General features: G+C 40.2%; 1 protein-coding gene across 9 annotated transcripts in view; it reads left to right on the plus strand.

Moving 5' to 3' along the window:
• The window catches only part of itpr1b (inositol 1,4,5-trisphosphate receptor, type 1b), a 125,215-nt gene extending 104,396 nt beyond the window's left edge, over positions 1 to 20,819 (plus strand). For all 9 annotated transcript variants that reach the window (XM_053483584.1, XM_053483587.1, XM_053483586.1 and 6 more), the window contains 8 exons: positions 3,960 to 4,124; positions 4,535 to 4,724; positions 4,841 to 4,936; positions 6,007 to 6,140; positions 7,840 to 8,005; positions 9,016 to 9,176; positions 17,064 to 17,225; positions 19,427 to 20,819. In XM_053483584.1, coding sequence (XP_053339559.1) covers positions 3,960 to 4,124; positions 4,535 to 4,724; positions 4,841 to 4,936; positions 6,007 to 6,140; positions 7,840 to 8,005; positions 9,016 to 9,176; positions 17,064 to 17,225; positions 19,427 to 19,513 — 1,161 coding nt within the window. In that variant the 3' untranslated portion in view covers positions 19,514 to 20,819. The remainder of the gene's footprint in view (positions 1 to 3,959; positions 4,125 to 4,534; positions 4,725 to 4,840; positions 4,937 to 6,006; positions 6,141 to 7,839; positions 8,006 to 9,015; positions 9,177 to 17,063; positions 17,226 to 19,426) is intronic.
• The last annotated feature ends 903 nt before the right edge of the window (positions 20,820 to 21,722 follow it).

A 21,722-nucleotide genomic window follows, 5' to 3' on the forward strand; every position in this document is an offset into this window, starting at 1 on the left:
TTCCTCCCCGTCCTCACACCCTTCTGCTAAAACACAAGCCAGGCAGTGAAAAGGCCACCAGTGTTCTCCTGCAGTCTACACACACACACACACACACGCACACACACACACACACACACACACACACACACTTGAGTGTACTCCAGCAGTGACACTTTGCTCTGGTCCTTTGCCATGTCACGCCTTCGAATACCTTACGATCACGTCTCCCGTAGTTCCAGAGCTTTCTGTTCTGCTGTCAGTGTAACAGAAATACACCGCCTGGCCAGAAAGAAAGGAATCTGACCCCTCTGAAATGGCAACTAAGACACTAAGACAGTGTGCCGTAAACCGGGATGGAGAATGTGTGTGTGCTTGTGAGCTTTATACATATTCACTACAGTACGTCAGTGCATGGCAAAACCCCTGGACTTCTCAGTACAGAGCTGTTTTATTTATATATTTTAATGTTTTAATTCAATAGAAGATAACAAACTAAAAGCAGATTCGATGTTACAGTTGTGTATAAAATCTTTACAATGTAAACTGTTACAGTTTTCTACATATACATTTGTATCTATTTCTCAGTTGATCTTTTTTAAATACAGTTATTCCCCGACTTACAGACATCCTATTTACGAATTTCTACGAACATTCGTAAATGCGAACAAATCACTGAGGTAGCTCACGTGTATTGTAAAAAAAAAAAAACACTGCAGTGCACCAGATACCAATATTTACAATTATATACAATATTTTCAGTGTGTAAGTGAATGAATAAAATGTCTAAAGTCCGGTATGTTGTATGTTTGTGCGTTCGTTCCTAATTTCGAAAATTCACAGTCCAATACAGTGTAAAACAGTTCAGAGATTAAATGGCATCCATTCAATCGCGCAGTGTTTGTAAACACTATGTAGCATTATCCTCCCCCCAACGTCTTCCAAGGTTTCTTTTAAAAGAGCATTTCCCTCATTTGGAGGCTTTGTCTCGTGTGGTTTTTGCTTTATTTATTCATGCTTTACATTGTATATTCTTGTCCAAGGCTTGTAAGGCTCACTTTGTCAGATTTACGAACAAATCCAACTCACGAACGTGTTACCTAACCTAGGGAAGCTAACCTAGCTAACTGTCTCCCTACAGTGTCTCCCTCTTAACTAATAGCTTACTTTTAGCTGACAACCATGCTAACAACTTTATTAGGTATTTAGTTTGTTTTGGTATTATTATTATTATATATATATATATATATATATATATATATATATATATATATATATATATATATATACAGTGGTGTGAAAAACTATTTGCCCCTTCCTGATTTTTTTATTCTTTTGCATGTTTGTCACACAAAATGTTTCTGATCATCAAACACATTTAACTATTAGTCAAAGATAACACAAGTAAACACAAAATGCAGTTTTTAAATGATGGTTTTTATTATTTCGGGAGAAAAAAAATCCAAACCTACATGGCCCTGTGTGAAAAAGTAATTGCCCCCTGAACCTAATAAGTGGTTGGGGCACCATTAGCAGCAATAACTGCAATCAAGCGTTTGCGATAACTTGCAACGAGTCTTTTACAGCACTCTGGAGGAATTTTGGCCCACTCATCTTTGCAGAATTTTTGTAATTCAGCTTTATTTGAGGGTTTTCTAGCATGAACTGCCTTTTTAAGGTCATGCCACAACACCTCAATAGGATTCAGGTCAGGACTTTGACTGGGCCACTCCAAAGTCTTCATTTTGTTTTTCTTCAGCCATTCAGAGGTGAATTTGCTGGTGTGTTTTGGGTCATTGTCCTGCTGCAGCACCCAAGATCGCTTCAGCTTGAGTTGACGAAAGATAGCCGGACATTCTCCTTCAGGATTTTTTGGTAGACAGTAGAATTCATGGTTCCATCTATCACAGCAAGCCTTCCAGGTCCTGAAGCAGCAAAACAACCCCAGACCATCACACTACCACCACCATATTTTACTGTTGGTATGATGTTCTTTTTCTGAAATGCTGTGTTACTTTTACGCCAGATGTAACGGGACACGCACCTTCCAAAAAGTTCAACTTTTGTCTTGTCGGTCCACAAGGTATTTTGCCAAAAGTCTTGGCAATCATTGAGATGTTTTTTAGCAAAATTGAGACGAGCCTTAATGTTCTTTTTGCTTCAAAGTGGTTTGCGACTTGGAAATCTGCCATGCAGGCCGTTTTTGCCCAGTCTCTTTCTTATGATGGAGTCGTGAACACTGACCTTAATTGAGGCAAGTGAGGCCTGCAGTTCTTTAGATGTTGTCCTGGGTAGGGATGCACCGAAATTTCGGCCGCCGAAAATTTTCGGCCGAAATAGCGTTATCGGTTACGATAAACGAAACGTAAGAAAGCACCGAAAATAAAAGCCGAAATTGTCGCCACGCCTGTCCCATCCTCCCGTCTCGTTCGCGCTGTCATTACGCATCAAACACGGAGTATGTCGGCGGTTTGGAAGCACTTGGAAGCAAGTTTTGTTATTGTTAAACAGCCTTATTACTGTTATTTATTATCAATAAAAGTTTGATTGCTTAATTAATTTGTAGTTTTTTTAATACAAACAAAAAGAAAATATTTTAAACATGTTTTTAAATGAAGCCATTTTCGGTTTCGGTATCGGTTTTCGGCCAAGTGCATCCAAAAATTTTGGTTTCGTTTTCGGCCCAGAATTTTCATTTCGGTGCATACCTAGTCCTGGGGTCTTTTGTGGCCTCTCGGATGAGTTGTCTCTGCGCTCTTGGGGTAATTTTGGTCGGCCAGCCACTCCTGGAAAGGTTCACCACTGTTCCATGTTTTTGCCATTTGTGGATAATGGCTCTCACTGTGGTTCGCTGGAGTCCCAAAGCTTTAGAAATGGCTTTATAACCTTTACCAGACTGATAGATCTCAAGTTACTTTTGTTCTCATTTGTTCCTGAATTTCTTTGGATCTTGGCATGATGTCTAGCTTTTGAGGTGCTTTTGGTCTACTTCTCTGTGTCAGGTAGCTCCTATTTAAGTGATTTCTTGATTGAAACAGGTGTGGCAGTAATCAGGCCTGGGGGTGACTACAGAAATTGAACTCAGGTGTGATAAACCACAGTTAAGTTATTTTTTAACAAGGGGGCAATCACTTTTTTACACAGGGCCATGTAGATTTGGATTTTTTTTCTCCCTAAATAATAAAAACCATCATTTAAAAACATTTTGTGTTCAATTATGTTATCTTTAATTAATAGTTAAATGTGTTAGATGATCAGAAACATTGTGTGTGACAAACATGCAAAAGAATAAGAAATCAGGAAGGGGGCAAATAGTTTTTTACACCACTGTATATATATATATATATATATATATATATATATATATATATATATATATTATTATTAATTCCTAAAAAAAAATGTCACCATCTCAACTAAGCTCTTAAAAACTTTTATTACTGAACCAGTGTCAGGTTTTCTAAATTTTCACACTCCTCTCTCGCTCCTCTTAATGTAACTGATCCTTTAGGGAAAGTGGTTTAAGCCGTGCAGATAATGACCATCTGCAATGAGGTGGAATATAAACAGTTTAGTCTAGAAAGTCTTTTTCTCTCTCTTCTTTTCTGTTTTGGTGGTCTTGCTCTGTAGTACATATTTTTTGTGTGCGTGCGTGTGTGTGTGCATGTGTGTGTGTGCGTGTGTGCATGTGTGCGCGCGTGTGTGTATGTGTGTGCATGCACACGTGTTTGCTTGCACGTTACTGGAGCTCAGTCTGATTTTCTCCCAGTGGTGCTTACATAACTCAAGTAGTGTATATGTTATCTGAGAGACATCATGCTGTAATGGAAAGTGCATGTTTTACACTAAACTTCGGGCTGTTGTGTGGAACACTTTTTTTAAAAACACACAGGTTTGTATAGATTCTAAAAAAAAAACTTATTGTCTGGCTTTTGCTCAACGATCACATAATTGTTTTGTGTTGTGTTTTCTCGTGGAAGGTGTGCAATAAGGTAATCTTCCTGATGAGTTTTGTGGGAAACCGGGGAACGTTCACGCGGGGTTATAAGGCCATGATCCTGGATGTGGAGTTCCTGTACCACCTCCTTTACCTCATCATCTGCATCATGGGTGTCTTCGTACACGTCTTCTTCTACAGCCTGCTGGTAAAGTCAAAACAAACACGCACACACACACAAAAAAAAGATCCATTAACGTATCAGACACACAAAATTTTTTTTATCCATTAACGTATCAGGATTAATTTGTGTGGCAATTCATGTATTGAATTCCGCTTGAGGACGCCCCACAGGTGCTCAATAGGGTTCAGGTCCGGAGTCATCCTCGGCCACATGAACATAAGAAATAGGTCATGTGACTTTACATGGTTAAAAATGTACAGCTGTTATCACTTGCGGTGTACTCACTTTTGTTCCTAGCTATTTTGACAATAATGTGTGTTGGTTGAGTTATTTTCAGTGTACAGTAAATCTATACAAGCTGCACATTAGTGGGTACATGTGTGTATACTGTATATAATTTTTTTATCCACTCCTCTCTTTTCTTTTTTGGCCAGCTGTTTGATCTGATCTACCGGGAGGAAACTCTGCTCAACGTGATAAAGAGCGTGACGAGGAACGGACGCTCCATCGTGCTCACCGCCGTGCTCGCACTCATCCTCGTCTACCTTTTCTCCATCGTCGGCTACATCATCTTCAAGGACGACTTTATTCTGAACGTCGACCGGATCCCCAATAAAACCCTCGGTACGGAGAGCAGGGACTCACATAAGGCCTAATAAACATTTGATTTTCCTTGTTTTTTTTGTTTTGTTTTTTTACGCTTGAGCTGTGTAATCTGTGCAAACCGTCCAATCTAACAGAGCAAAGCGCCACCATGATGAGCGAGTTCCTGACGGGCGGAATTTGTCAAAAAGAAGGCGGTGGAGAGAACTGTTCAACAGAGGCCACAGTGGAATGTAAGTACAACCACTTCGTAACATGTGTTTGGTATCTTAAGCGTTCCCGCTCGCAGGAAATGCATCAGTAAGCCCGTAAGTTCACGCTTTCCCAGTTTGTCCTGCGGTTAGCTGCTGTTAGCTCAGCATAGCAACTGAGCGCTAAATGCAGAAGCGAGGCCAAGGTGCAGATGATTTGGTAGGGTAATCCCACAGTAAACAGCAATTACTTCAAAACAGTTTTCTATTAATCACATACTTGCTGTCATGTGACATAATGCTGCATGGATGACCACATGCAGGTTTACAGAAACAGACAGTAAACCTGCGGGAGACCTTTCAGTCCCAAAAAAAAGCTTTTCTTTACAAAATTTGTAGTCCATGACTACAGAACACCCCGACACCTCTCATGAACAGCATCCTGGAACACAGGAGCGGGAGGGTTAAAGGTTAATTGTGCCTCGGAATATCAGAGGGAGGGACCTGAGGCGTGACATTTAATGACCGGGCAGTTTACAGGATCAAAGCCGACCCATGTTTTATAAATCAGTCCCGTAAGTCTCGGATCCTTTGTGTGATCATGTGGTCTAATGTTTCTGAACCAGCGCCGCACCACGTGTCTGATTAGAGTTATTCTGTTTGCCCTTTTGAACCTTTCACTTAAACATCAACGAGCAAGCTCCCAGGCCTACTGAAAAAAAAAAAAGAAAATCTGCCCTCGAAAATATGCAAGGCACTGCAAAGATTCCTCTCCGGTCGTGGAAGCGAGTCTTAATTACTGGTTTGTGTCACTGTCTCAAAATAGAAATAAAGATGTGAGCACGTTGTTGACCTTTTCTGTTTTTTTTTATTTTATTTTATTTTATTCCTCGTTCCTGCAGCATGCCTTTAGAGAGCAGAAAGCTGATAGTGTGTTTATGTGCATGTGTTAATTAGGAATGTGTGTGTGTGTTGCACAAGCAAGTCCACATATATACACACACACACACACACACACACACACACACACACACTGGTATGCTTAGTATGTACATGTTTCAACATGTCATGAGTATGAGTGTGTGTGTGTGTGTGTGTGTTTTCTGCCCTAGCCGTGGCAGCAATGGTGGTGGAGGATAAGGAGCGGACGTGTGACTCTTTGCTCATGTGCATCGTGACGGTTCTTAGCCACGGCCTCCGTAGTGGCGGAGGAGTCGGGGACGTGTTACGAAAGCCTTCTAAAGAGGTACAAGACTGCAAACTCACAGCTTTTACCGCCTAATCACACCCTTTAAAGTGACACAAACATCACTGACACATTCATTACCTCATAACCACATCACATTTGCACGTGTCTAATATGTGTCACTTTACCAAATATGGTGATGAGAGTTTTTACATTGGTTTATGCGCTATGGGTCGAAAACGTTTTGTTTCCGGGAGATCAGACTGCTGTCGTTTAGCTAACGAGCCATTTTTTTGTCCTATCGAGATGTCGGCCCGGTATAGTGTGAGACGACAGGACACTTAAACCAGCATTAAATTATCACGGAATGGGCTTTTAGATCCTAACTTGTTTGTACAGGTTTGTGTGAGTAATTAATTTACGCAGACTTCTGTGTAAGAGTGTGTGCTAAATGCTGTAAATGGCACTCGATAATCGTAAAGCCTGATGTAAGATTAGTCATTAGCCCTAATTTTACCATCAGATAATTTTGTTTCTTTCTAGGAATAAATGCTTAATATTAGCAGAGCTATTTGCTCGTAATCAAACCTGACATGAAAAAAATGTACTGAATTAGCTGTAATAACCTTTTATTGTCTTATTGTGAAACTACATACCTGGCCAAAACTCTTAAGATTTTCTCTAGTCAGTTTGAGCTTTCAACACACACGCACACACACACACAATGTGGTGTCCAGGCCATTCGTAAAAATGACTTCTTGTGCTCCCAGAACCACTCTTTCACACTCTGAGTGCTAGAATTTCTCTATGTCCATGCCATACAATGGAGAGAAAGAAAAACTCCATAGATGTGATGACCTGGTGATTCAGTACATTCAGGTCGTCAGCTGACTTCATTTTATTTCCACATAACGTAGCTGAGTCTAGACCTGAGCAACTGATCAACCCCAGATCATAACACTGTCTCCAGAGGCTCGTACAGTGGACACTATGCATGATGGGTCGATAAATCAGGACTTATCAGGTCACATGACCTTTTCCCATCGCTCCAAAGTCTAATCTTTATGCTCTCTAACAAACTGAAGCCTTTTTCTTCTAATGAGTCTCGTTAGGAAGTGGTTTTCTTATGGAGACACAGCTGTTTAGTCCCAATCCTGTGAGTTCTCATCACATCGTGTGTGTGTGTGTGTGTGTGGAAATGCTCTTACTTTCACTATTAATGAGAGCTGATTTTTACTGTAGATTTTTCACTATGCAACGTCACCAAGTGTTTTAAGTGGTCTCATTCATGATTTTGTTTTCCGACCACATTTCTTCCACAGAGTTGTCGGTTCAGCAAGATTCTTCCAGATTTCTAGTCATTTCAAATCTCTTCATTTTTTTTTTTTTTTTTTGCCTTTTTTTATTTTTTTCTTGATGTAGCTCAATCATTCGACGCTTTTGAAATGGGGACTTTTTTGGCCAGGCAGTATTAATGTATTTAACAAAAAAAAAAATAATTTTACTTGTTTAGAATTAGTTTTGTAATGTGTGTGTGTGTGTGTGTGTGTGTGTGTGTGTGTGTGTGTGTGTGTAAAGCTCTTTGTTTGAATTCAGAACAGGCACAGAATTGACATCTATTGTTTAGTGTTGATTAAAAGTATTTTGATGAATATTGTATTTAGGTAACAACGTGAATTCTTTTTGCCTGTGTTTTGTGAACTACTGTATGTTCCTCTCCCTCCAACCCTCCCTTGCTCTTCTGCTCCCATCTTCCCAGGAGCCCTTGTTTGCAGCCAGGGTGATCTATGACCTGCTCTTCTTCTTCATGGTCATCATCATTGTCCTGAACCTGATCTTCGGTGTCATTATCGACACCTTCGCTGATCTAAGAAGTGAGAAGCAGAAGAAAGAGGAGGTCCTCAAGACCACCTGCTTCATCTGTGGTGAGTGCATGTATATATTATTATAATTTTTTTATTATTGTTATTATTATTATTAATAACTAATGAAAAGAAATACAACATCATGACTTGCGTTATGACCCAACGGGTAGCCGGATGGCCTTGAATATGTGTGCGTAAGCTTCTTCAGAAATTACTTGTAATTTTTACGTGTGCGCGCGCCCGTGATGCCGTGTCTCTTCAGGAAGTCCATATTAAGCATCTCACCCGACTGTCATGCACACAACGAGCTGTTTTCATTCAACCAGTATAAACACCAAGACGCTCCTTCCTTCCCAGAAGGTTTAGTCACGGCTACTTCTGTGGAGGAGTCTCTTATAATCACTCCCTCCCTCCCTCTCTCTCTCTCTCTCTCTCTCTCTCTCTCTCTTTCCACTCTCTTTCTTTTTCACACACACACACACACACACATACACACATGCACAGATTCTCACAGCCCTCATCATGAAGTAGTGAGGGGCGAAAGGGGTTTAATGACTTACCCAAAAGCATGAATCATCACTTCTGTTACTGACTCTTCGGCTCACTGGGATCGTGCTTGTGTTATTAAGTCTTTGGCTGCTAAATAATACTGAATACCGAATCGTTTCCAGTATAATTACAAATACAGTGTGCTGATGTTGATGTAACTTCCCTCATTCACTGGTTATTCATGAAGAATAAGCCGAAGAATTCTTTTTGGTTACGGTCACAAGATCCATCACCCCTTTTTACTTTTGATAAACACACTCACACGCGACATAAGACACACTTGTATGTTGACTATGTACTTCCTGTCTCAGGAGTGAGGAACTGAACGTGGAATAATGAAACCATCCTCATCTGTGGAAAGGGGGTGTCTTGTTTGTTTTTTTACTTTTTGTGAAATAAATTGCCCTGAGGTGTTATTGATTTAAATCCAGTACTTCTAACCGTTAGAACTGCATGCCATCATTCTAATCTGCATCCCTCACTAAGGTATCCATCCAAGGTGTGTGTGTGTGACCTGACAGGTTTGGAGAGAGACAAGTTCGATAACAAGACGGTGACTTTCGAGGAGCACATCAAGGTGGAGCACAACATGTGGCATTACCTGTTCTTCATCGTGCTCATCAAAGTCAAGGACTCGACCGAGTACACCGGACCCGAGAGCTACGTCGCAGAGATGATCAGGGTAAGAGGAAACCCTGGACGACGGAATCTTCTCATCCAAACATTCATTTGGTTTTTTCGAGTTCTATAGATCGCCACACGTTTGCTGCCGATGCGAAAGACGTCATAAAAGCACTAACAGGTCATCCATGTCACGTTACTTTCATTCGGATGTTTGTTGTCATTCTTTCAGTAAGTGTGTGTGTGTGTGTGTTACAGCGTGTCGCAGGAGACGGTTCGTGCTTTTAGCGTACCGTAAAAAAAAATGAATCACTGAACCAACGGTCTGGAAACTTTTACAAACTCGCATGGAGATGTGCATAAACTGAGCATCAGCAGCTTCAGATCAGTTCTATGCTTCGTTGGAATGCGTGCACGTAACGTGACGCACTTGAAATGACAACAAAGCCTTTGCCAGTAAAAACAGAATCAAAGCCCACTCAGACACATTCATTTAGAGACTTCCAGAAACCCTGCAGCTTTGCATAGGCGTAGTTGTTTTTTTTTTTCTTCTTCTTTTTCTTTTTTTTTCTGACCGTAAATCTGATCAGTTTTGTTTCCTGTGTGTTGTTTTAATAAGTTAAAGCATCAGCTGTTAATATCGGTATTAATGATTAAGAATTGTTTTCAAATGTTGCTCTCTCTCCCTCTCCCTCTGTCTCTCTCTCTTTTTTTTTTTTATAATTTTTTTTTTTTAATGAAACAAATTCATGGCTAGACATAAAACATTGCAGTTGATGTGATAAGACTTTGGAGCCTCGGGGGGTTTACTGGTGGTCCAGCACGGCCCGATCGACACTACAGCTCTGAATCACTGGAATTTAAAAAAAAACCTGCGTTAAGTCAGTGCGGCTGCTCCTTAGAGAGAGTGCTCTACTTTAACTGGGTATTTTCCACTACATTCCGAGCAGCAAATCCTTTCCCTGACCCCATGTCAACCCACCCCGTTATGTAATGAGCCTAAACCCTTTTTAAAAATTTTTGTCCCTCCTTAAATCCCGATGTGTCTCTCTACATTAAGACTCGGAGCGGTCTTGGCAGTGGCTCGGAATGTGTTAATCCACAGGAGAAGCCATGTAATGATTCAACACACAAATTTAATTTCAGTGGAAAGCCAGCCGAGCAGGAATTGGCCCTGTGATTGCAGTTAAGCTGTGTGGGAATGTCTTTCTGTGTGGGTGGGTGGGTGGGTGGGTGGGTGGGTGTGTGTGTGTGTGTGTGTGTTCTGCTCCAAGAAATAATGACTTCCTTTGACCAGGATTACCTCAGCTTCCCTGAAATATGCCTTCTCCCTTTATAACAACTTCCATGTAACATTCAAAGAATTCCGCTCTGCGACACAACAGCTCCTGGATCGTCAGTCCACGCACACACACACACACACACACACACACACACAGGGGGGGATAATGCCCAAGGGGACTTCTGTACTCAATTTGAGTCGTTTTTGAGGCATCAGCAGAGCTAACGTTCTAGGGTGCAGTATGGAGTTTTGTCGAAGGAAAAGTGTGCAGGAAAGCCCCTACGTTACCAGCGGTTTCCCTCTTGACGCACTCACCGCACTGTTTTGGTTGGTGACACAGTTTCTGATCCGCCGGGCACTGGCCCAGTTCCTGAGCGGTCTTATGAGGAAGCACCTGACCTGAAGATTATCTGCCGTTTGCTTCACATCTCTCTCTCTCTCTCTCTCTCTCTCTCTCTTTTACACACACAGACTCTCACTCTCTGCACGTATGCATGCAGATTCATTTATAGCTCAGTTCCTCGTTACTTATTCTCCATTTATAAATGTTTCATGTGTAGTGTGATGAGCAACACTTTTAACAGCCCCTCACTGTAACGACACAGACTGGTTCACTAAACCAGATGTTTCTCCAGGAAACGTTTCTTGTACACCGTGTGTGTATTTGAGTTGTACAGAATAAATCAGGTAAATTCACCGACTGGGAAACCGTGTAGTGTATGACATACTGACATGCACAGCCTTTTCTTTCTTGATTACAGTCAGATTAAAAGTCAGACTGCATCTGCATGCTCTGAAACACACACACACACACAGATACACACGTTCCTGTGGTGAGTATAGAACTGGTGTTCAGCTTTCGCTTCTGAGTGTAAGGAAGAGATAAACGAAGCGATAAAACAGCGGGCTGACTTATCGTTTGGCCACATGACCACCGAAATTGTTTTTGCGACGTCACTGGAGGAGAGCTTCTGGTAAATCGTGTCGTCGTTGTTATGACTGACGTCTGCAGACCGTGCCGTGCCAGAGCGAGCGCCGCGTCGCACCAGATAACACGTTTTTGGATGAGTGCGCGGTGGTGTTTCATCCCTTCACAGGACAGGTGATGAATAATTGAAGCGTCCTCGTACAGTAAACGCGAACCTGACAATCTGTGATCCGATTTCCTCCCTGCGCTCTTGTATGACTCTCATGACACACTAATATTGCCGTATAGATGTGTATGTGTGTGTGTGTAGGCAGGTTCAAAGGGGCTGATTTTGGGTCTGACGTCGTTGCAGTTCAGACCGCAGCACGTCCTGTGTGTGTGTGTGTGTGTGCGTGTGTGTACGTGTGGTATTAGTAATGAAATTCACACTTCCTTCGTTTCCATTGAAGCAGCAGATGCAGTCTAATTTGTTGTGGCGGAGTTCTCTCTCTCTCTCTCTCTCTCTCTCTCACTGTCGTTGTCTCGCAAGCATGTATGCACACACACATGCACATGCTGTTGATTGTAAACAAAGTCCCTTAGATCAGCACACACAGCCTCGTACACCTATTTTCACCTTACTGATGGAATTACAGTACGTCTCTCTCAACGCTGTATTTGTTTGAAAAAAAAAAAAGAACTTATGACAATTTCATCCGCCTCCACATTTCCAAGTTAGTAGCCCACTGAAAACGGATGTGGACTTGAGTAATCTCTATATTCACGTTTGGCGGGACTTTTTTTTTCTTCATAGAAATAGCCAGAGTTCTGTTTTCTGAAGAACTGAAAGTAGAGGAAGTGAGGATCGCAAGTGTGAGTCATGAAGTGTATTACTGTACCTTCTCTCCCTGAATTTTATCTACAGTGTCTCTCTGAGAGGGTTTTTTACACATAGGAACAGCAGCAGCAGCAGTCATGGAGGGAACATTCTGCACAAACAAATTAAAGCATTAATAACAGAATAGGATTTTTTTTTTACTGTTGCCGGTTCAGATGAAAGTTTTTTGGGGTTTTTTAAGCAGGTTCGACAGAAAAAAAAATTACGTCTGTGAATATCAACGGGCAATCGAGGATTGTTTAAAACCAGCTTCTAATCGAATCGAATCGAATTGAACTTCTCGATTTTTTAATTCTCTGGAGATAAGGTGTGTATTAATTTTCTAGCGAACTCGTCGTCACATTCAGGAAACCAGTTTGAGATGATTTTTAGCTTTTTGATGGGCACGTTTTCCTGTCGTCATTAAGGCATGGGCGTATTAAGGTAGGCGGCGTGTGGCATTCAAACCATGCTTAACTGTTTACTATGCCCGAAGTGTGCCAAGGAAAAAATTCCCCCAACAATTATGACACCACCACCACCACCACCACCACCAGCCTGAACTGTTGATACAAGGCTCGAACCGGTCTCTCCTTCTGATCTCTGGCATCCATGAGGCATTTTCACCCAGAGCGCTGGATGTTTTCTCTTTCTCAGACCATTCTCTGGAAAACATCTCTAGAAATGGTTGTGCGTGAAAATCCCAGTCGATCAGCAGTTTCAGAAATACTCATATCAGTCCGTCTGGCACCAACATCCGCGGCACGTTGTTAGTGAAGTCACTGAAATTACCTTCCCTTGCCATTCTCATGCTCAGGTTTGAGCCTCAGCAGATCGTCTTGACCGTGTCCACAAGCTTCAGTGCGTTGTTAAGTGTCAGCCATGTGATTGATTGACTGATTAGATATTTACCTTAATGAGCATTTAAACAGGAGTACCTAATAAAGTGGCCGGTTAATGTATATATGTAAGAGAAGAAAATGGAGAGAATCAGACATTTTGTCTGCTCAGATTGACTGCTTTCCATTCAGGAAAACATCACGTTGATATTTATCATCACGATACATCATGAGAAGTGTATTGTGATAATACGTCGTCATATCGTTCAGCCTTACTTAAAAATAATGAAGCAAAAGAGATGAGTATCAGACACGCAGCTCTACATAAATACCCCAGTGAGTACGTGACAGTCAAAAGAATCCGTGTGATAAAAAAAAAAAGTTTTATCTTGACGTCTAAAGAAATGTTGCTTGTAGCTTCAGGAAGTTTTGGTGTAACTTTAAATTTGAAAGCAAGCCAGAAGAATTAATGTTTCTATAATAATGATTCAAATATCAGTACAGAGAGCTCTGCTAGATAACTCTTGCTAACCTGGAGTTACAGAACCGGCAGCTCTTCCAAAAACCTCACATCTGAAAGTCGGAAACATTTTTCATTTCCCTTTCATGTTTAATTATCGAGTATTTAACTTCTGTTAAACTCTAACACAGTGATTTAGTTCACATATTGCATGATTGTACTGTTCTCGGCCCTAACTGACCAGTCTGTCAAAAGTTTTAGTTCATGATGTCCAACACCGTACTTTTACTTGGGGTGATATCTTAAACAGACTTTTTTTATTTTTATTTTAAAGCAGACAAGAGAGAGGGAAAAAAAATAAAAATCTCAACATCTGTGATGATTTGTTCTTAAGAATTTCCCTTACGTTTTTAGATATATGATGTCGAAACGTGTCTTGTTTCTTAATAAACAAAATGTTTGTTGATCTAAATTGTGAAGGCTTCTGTGTGAAGACGTGTGGAATAAAAAGAGTGATTATGCGTCTTGCTGTGGTTGAGATGACAGCTGGACAGATCCAGACACATAAAACACAAACCCCTACATGAGTGTGAGTGTGTTTGTGTTCGCTTCCTGTGTGTACACATACACATACATACACACACTCCTCCTCTAGTCTCAGAATTAGTGTGAACGTCTATGCATCACTGGCAGCGTGATTTCCCTGTGTGTGTTGACGTTTAGAGAAGGGGACTTCGTCTGGCAGCCACACACCACTTAAAGACTGTTAACGCACTTTTACACATCCTTCATCTTTGTCCTTATATGATGTAATGCGTCTTTAGCTCTTCTTTCCTTCTCCTGTATGTATATTTCTAGTAGTGCATTAACTTTTTCTGAAGCGTGTCGGTTTAAGCACCTTAGAGTGGAAAGGGTAAAATCTAGTTCTAGTAATTCTACATCGCCACGATTCGAACCCGCAATGTCCTGACAGCATCTGTACTGAATAACCTTAAACTCTTTAATTCCAGCATCACACAATCCACATAAAGTATATACACACTGTATGTATATATAGTAAAATAGTTTCAACTCTCTTTGTATGAAAACTCTTTTAGGTTTATAGATAGTTCCAGTCAAAAGTCTGGACACACCCCTTCTGATTCCACAGTCTTTCCTGATTTTTTTTTTTCATGTATTTCTACACTGTAAGACAAAGGCATCTTGCTGTCATCCAAATTATACAATGATCTCCTTTGAACAGTTGATATTGAGATGTATTTTGTACTTCTGCTCTGTAAAGCCTCATAACGGCTCTAATATGAGGTGCTGTTTGAGGTTAATTGGTGATTTCTGAGGCTGGTGACTCTAAATGAACTTCTCCTCTGCAGCAGAGGTCAGTTTTGGTCTCGATTTCCTGGGATTCCTGGGTTTCATCATGGAGCTTGATGGGTTTTGCAAATACACTTACAATACTGTTCTTGTAAGAACAGATCCAGAAGAAGCTTAAAATAACAATTGGCTGTTGTTGTTATTTATTTGCTTAATGCCATATGTGTTATTTTATAGTTTTTGGGGTGGAAATCAGTTTTGTTCTGGAATGTAGAGAAAAAAATGCTGACTTTTGTCCAAAATTTTGAATGGTACTCTATATAATGTGTTTAAATTTTAATGATGCGATGTGGCCCCATTTAAACCAGATTTCACCATAGCGCTCTCTCACCAAAATAAATTTAAAAAATGTGAATTTTGAAAAATTCTTAAACATTACGGAAATGGCATGAATTTGTAACGGACTGCTTCTGTAATTCCTTAAAACAACAACTAGCACAATAATTCCCCCTTCTTTATTTAATGAGGTCACATCCCACATGCCTCTCATGGGACTTGATTTATTTTCTTTTAGGTAATTTTTTTAAGGTGGAACACTTTCCAGTTTCATTCTTATACAATACTGACATGTGCAACATGTAGAACTTAATGTTTTATCATGAAAATAGCTTTGGACCAGCAAGTCGTCTCAAGAGGAATATTCGTTGAACAGCATCAGTGCGTTTGTCGCTTCGCTTCAGAAACAGATAATGGAACAAATAAAAGTAGTAGTTAGAGTTCAAATACTCTGGTGCTAATTCTGCTGTGTGTGTGTGTGTGTGTGTGTGTGTGTGAGAAGAAGAGGGCAAAATAATACAGTGTAGTGACCTTCCACAAGTCTCTATGCACTTCATTCTATCTCTCTCTCTCTCTCTTTTGTTAGACCTTCTCTTCCTAACATGTTCCTCTGCTGTAATACCTTCACCCCGAGGCTCAATATCTGTAACCGTCTGTCTTTTTTTTTTTTTTTTTTTTTTTTTAATTTACGTGCCCTGATAACATATAAATATTTTTAGAAACATTTGTACATTATTCAGAGGATATTAAAGGCTTTGTCTATGAAGCTATGTGTGTTTTAGAGAGGGACTACTTATTAAGCATTATGTTTTGGTTTTATGTTTGTTTATTAGTCTGTTCGCCCTCTTCATCACAGGCGCAGGATTCAAGAGTGAGTTGAGTGTTTGTAAGGTTTATATGGAATCAGTGATAGTTTATATTTCAAACCAGCTTAAATACAATTGTATGGTCATATTGTTGGAATTAGAAGGTTATTGGGGAAGAGAGAGAGAGAGAGAGAGGGAGGGAAAGAGAAAGAGAGGGAGAGAGAGAGTGTCTTTCTATGCAGAGCCAAACCCTGATACGAGATCAACAGGAAGTCTGCTTGCCAAATCATGCATGAATCCTATAAATAAGTGGCATTGTCTGGTGTTTTGGCCGCTTGTCTTAGGGGATGGTGATTTTCCACAACTACACTTGGGCTGTCTCATGCACAAGGCGAAAGCACGCAGCACTGCGTTCAGGCATGAAGAAAGCAACATAACACTGCGCTTCCTGGATGTTGAAGTTGATAAAATTAGGGTGGGTAATCTGTGAAATTCCTCTGTGAGACAGAGTAAGACTCCTCACAGCCTCCGGTAGGGACGTGTAGGACATAGACAGTGTAGGCTGTGTTAGGGGAAGCGGGGTTTTTTTTTTTTTAAGCCCATGTGACTCTTGATAGGTCATCTCCTAACGCTGTAACTCAATTTCACACTTACAATTTAATATCAGCGGCATCTGCAGCCAGGAAGATTAGTTCATAAGTTCATAAGGACTGGAATTTATGTGCTGTTTTTCATACGAATGCTGTTTGTGTTAACTGTCAGGCTAATCAGCACTTTGTTAATAACGATTGTAATTATCAGATCTTGTTTAGCGAAGTTAAATAAACCAAACACAAGAGTTTCTGTAACACTGATTTTCTTTTTGCACACATGCAATGTTGGAAATTACAGAGAGCTCTAAACGAATAGCCAAATTAATTGTCTTTATTTAGGATTAGTTTTTAATTGTTTCGTTTAGAAATCATTCAAATAAAACTACAAAGTGTTTGTTACATTTGTGTCGGTTGTAACTGAAATCAATCAGCGATTGAATTGTCCCTCGACAGAGTCACTCAGTACAGTTTGAGGTTTAAGGGAATTTACTCCAGGACGGTTCACAACAGATTTAACCCTTATGACTGTTCTAACAGGAGCACAATCTGGACTGGTTTCCTCGGATGCGAGCGATGTCGCTGGTGAGCAGCGATGCCGAGGGCGAGCAGAACGAGATCAGGAACCTGCAGGAGAAACTGGAATCAACAATGAAGCTGGTCTCCAACCTGTCCGGCCAGCTGACTGAACTGAAAGAGCAGGTACGAAATAGACATGGACGGGGCAAAAAAAAAAGCCCTTGCTTAAGACTAGACGGTTTCTGATAAATTTTCTTATAGAGACGTTAAAAAGGAAATGAACCTGGAATGAACAGGAACCTGTGAATCCTCTATGAATGCGATTATTGAATAAATCTTTTGATATTGGCAGCAGGGCCTCATGTGTGAAACCTCAGAACAAAAGTGCTAATTTACAGTGAGTTTCTGTTCACAATGAAACCAGACATTTACCTGTTCAGTCCGAATAGAAAGTGTTAAACATTTTCCATCTTTAGGATTGTTGTATGTTTAGGATAAGTTTGAAAAAAGAAAATCCCTTGAGAGTCAAAAACCCAGAGTAAAGGGCAATGAGTCTTTCTCTCTCTCTCTCTCTCTCTCTCTCTCTGTCTTTCTCTCTTATTTTCTCTCTCTATCGCGCGCCCGCTCGCGCGCGCTCCCCCCCTCCCCCACATCTGTGATCGGCGCAGCAAGCCCATGTGGTACTAAAATGATCTTTCACCTGCGTCACGAGGCCAAGTGTTGTTTCACTCTGAATCAACTCGTGTGTGTTCCAGACAAAGTTCTCTGAACCAGAACTGTTTGTTTCCACACATAAATAACACTGCAGGCAAAGATGATAAAATGCTGTCAAAAAAGCTATTGATGGTGAGTGTCGAGTGAGCTTTTTGATCAACTGCAGTGCGCCGTAAGTCAAAGAGTTTCTTGTAAATACAGTAGAATGTAAGACAGATTTTTTTATGTAAACGCGTCTGCGTGTAGCTGCTTAATAGGGGACTGACAAATGAGAAGTGCATAGGAGGAACTAGAACTTCTTTTGACACCCAGACAGTGAGAAACAAAAGAAGGTCAAGTAACAATACTAAAAAAAACAAAAAAAGACACCCTTCACTTTTCCAGTACTTTATGTGGCTGTCCCTGGAAACGATTGTTCTTTCTTTTTGCTGAATATATTTAGTATTTTAAAACACAACACTCATTAGTCTCACTCAGAGACCTGAGATCTGTAAATCTATAGTGTATAATACACTCTATAATACTATTAATAAAATTAAATGAAAAAGCATATAAACTTTTATTATTGTCTTTGTCTTTAAAACTAATATTAATAGAAAGCATTAAAGATCGGTTAAAGTTGGGCCAAATATAAATATATATATCCCAGACCACTGCACATTTGTCGTTTATATATTTTTTTCTCATTTATGAGTAAACCCTAGATTGAACCCTTTTGATCTCGCCTCAAAGGCTCCCAGGTATAGCTGTGTTGTCAGGGGTGTGGTCAGGTGTCTGAGTAACCATGGAGACGGCTCTAACACAGGGAGATCATAAAGAAGTCCGCCAGTGTATTGACGAGAGCTTGGCGACGATTGTAAAGCGATAAAGTTGTCTAATCAAATTAACGACAAGAAATAATTAAAGAAGTTTTATTTTTACCCTCAGCCACGGTCCTGATCCGGAGTCCCCGCGCTGGATGGCAGGAGAGCCGTTTCAGAGTTTATGGGCCATGTGCTGGCGACATGGTATTATTTAGTGCCTCTGGTATTTAGGAAAGATGAAATTCCTGATTAGACTTTTCAGCTGTTCTGGGCTGATGACATGCGCAGCTACATGGTGACACAACAACACTCAAATGTTTTTCTTTTTATTTATTTTATCCTTTTTAACATGTTGGAGCAATTGTAATGCGTACTTTCGAAATGTGCACTTTCGTACGGTTAGTATGACGGTGGCTGCCCGAGTCTGTTAGCGTTTTGCCTGTTTTTCATAACGTTGAGTCAGATCAGGGGATTTTACAAATGACAAAAGGATTCATTTCTCCATTAGATTTATTTGTGTGTGTGTGTGTGTGTGTGTGTGTGTGTGTGTGTGTGTGTGTGTGTTTTCATGCTCATGTGTTTATGAGTGTCAACTTATTGCATGAGATGGAGGGAGTGCGTGATCACGGTTGTGGCACAATCACTATTACAATAATACACACACGCACATGCAAACACACACACACATGCAGTCTCTCGTCTCATAGCGAGGGAACAGAAACAGATTTAACAGATGCGTTCATGCAGGAAGTGTATACAAGGGGTGTGTGTGTGTGTGTGTGTGTGTGTGTGTGTGTGTGTGTAGGGTTAAGGGGGTAGCTAAAGATTAAATCCCTCTGTATGTTGTGTGTGTGTGTGTCCTAACAGATGACTGAACAGCGTAAGCAGAAGCAGAGGATCGGACTCCTCGGACATCCCCAGCACATGAATGTAAACCCTCAGCAGCCTGCCTGAGTGTCTGTGTATTTTGTATTGTGTGTATTTTGTATTGTGTGTGTGTGTGTGTGTGTGTGTAGGTGAGCTTCAGCACAGGCCCTGAACTGCCACGCTACACATGTGCCCTTAGTCATAGAGCGAAATTCCTTCCAGACTTCCTGCAAACACGCAAACCAATCTGAGTAAAAATTAACAAGGTTAAACGAAACGAAACAGACAGATGTGTTTGCGGCCCGTCGTCCCTCGCTCGGGTCGGGTGGCAGAAGTTCACCGGCGGCAGTAATCATGGCGGGGGACACTTGAACCCGGGGCTACACTGGACAGTATGACTAGTTATAGCTGCTGCTTGGAGAGAAGTATTAAAGAGGCGTGTTTTTTTTCTTCTTCTTTTTTCTTTTCTTTTTTTGTATTTCCTAACCAGTATAGCAAGCAGTATTTTATGTCTTATTTTTGTATTTTGTGCAATATTACTACTTTAATATGCAAACCTGTCAAGCTGTACAACGTGTCTTAAAGAGATGATGATCATCTCACATGTTTAAACGCTTTTCTTACCCACCCCTCACCCCCTTTCCCCTCTCAGCCTCATGATTAATACTGGAACGCTGTAGATTCCTAGCGTCAACTTAGCAAGAATTCTAATAGCCATCAAGTTGCAATTCTATTTATTAATTTATTTATATGAATAAATTGAATATATGATGTGTAAAATGTACTGATTATGCCATGGCATACACTTTTCTATAGAAAGATGTATTATGTTTGTAACTTTTTTTTTTTTTTGTCTGGTCAGAAAATAATTAAGTATAAAAATAATTAGGTTTTTTTAAGCATTAAAATGAGAAGATTAGCATTTAATCTCTTTAGACCAATAAGTTTTGTTTGTGTTTTTAATTCTAAGTAACTTTAGAATCTAGAGCATTTTTAAACAGTATGAACGCATCACTCACCTGTGGCGAGTTCTGCGTCGGGAGACTCCAAAGGGCTCGTCGAAGGAACGAGAGAAACGCCTTCCTCATTAAACAAGCAAGTCGTTTCTTTTTTTTTAAACGTGGCACAGCGTAATAATCTCTACTGGAGAAAGCAAGTGCTCAGAACAATCCTTGCACTACCATGTCTTACACACTTGCCATATCTCTCTGTTGATCTTCATTTTTTGTTTATTTCTAGTTTTCTTTAAAATGTGTTTGTCAAGTCTTTGCTTTTGTATAGAGATAATTTCCCCCTTAATAGAATTTAATAGCACTGTTAATAAAAGTTATATGAAATATAATTCTAATTTAACATATGTCAAGATTGTAAATTAATTTAGCAATATTTAATAAATACTGTAATTCAACTTGAATTAAGCTTATTATTATTATTATTATTATTATTAATGATTATTATTTTGTGCTACTTTCTCCACCTGCTCTAAGTTTAATGAATGTGTCTTATATTGGGATGATGCTATTTTTGCCAAGATGCCGATTTCCAAACGAAATTCATTACAAATAAGCAAAAAACTTTAAAAAATAATAAATAAATAAATCTTATCAGTACAGAAACACTCACTGGCTGAATCTACACAGAAGACCTGAAACGTACTGAATGTTTACCCGAAGCTGCTGGTGCTGGCCAATAAATAGTTTAAGTGAAGTAATCCTACAATAAGGCTTTTTTTTATATAACTTTATAAAAATAAAATTTTTCTTCTACATACTTAAAAATGAAATAGTAACTCAAACAACACAACCGGATGGAACAGAAAAGTTAAAGTCATGACATTTGTAATGTGTTTAGTCACTGTATGTTGAGGTCGAAAATTCCAGCAGTAAAGACAGCACTTGTCCTTCGTGGGGAAGTGCACTTCAATCGACCTCTTGAATCACAGACCATATAAAAGATTGTTTTGTTTTGTTTTGTTTTTTTTCCCCCTCCTTTGTTCAGCGATGTGTGGGAGAGGCCTGCGCAACAGAATCTGCAGAGAATAAAACACATAATCTGCATATTAGAGATTAACTAAAGTGGGAGTTGGTGAGGATGTGAATCTGAGAGGAAACAGAAGACTGCTGATGTGAGGAGAAAGTTCATGACCTGTGGGGTGGGGTGGGGTGGGGTGGGGTGAGGACAATAACACTTTATCACATGCACATTTGAGTGTAAATACTTTTTACCAGGTGAGCAAATCAGATGATTTTGGAAAGTTATGAAGGACTTCGCCTCAACGCTCGTGCACAGTCGACTG

Source organism: Clarias gariepinus, chromosome 23 (assembly GCF_024256425.1).
Source record: "Clarias gariepinus isolate MV-2021 ecotype Netherlands chromosome 23, CGAR_prim_01v2, whole genome shotgun sequence".
NCBI lineage: Eukaryota > Metazoa > Chordata > Actinopteri > Siluriformes > Clariidae > Clarias > Clarias gariepinus.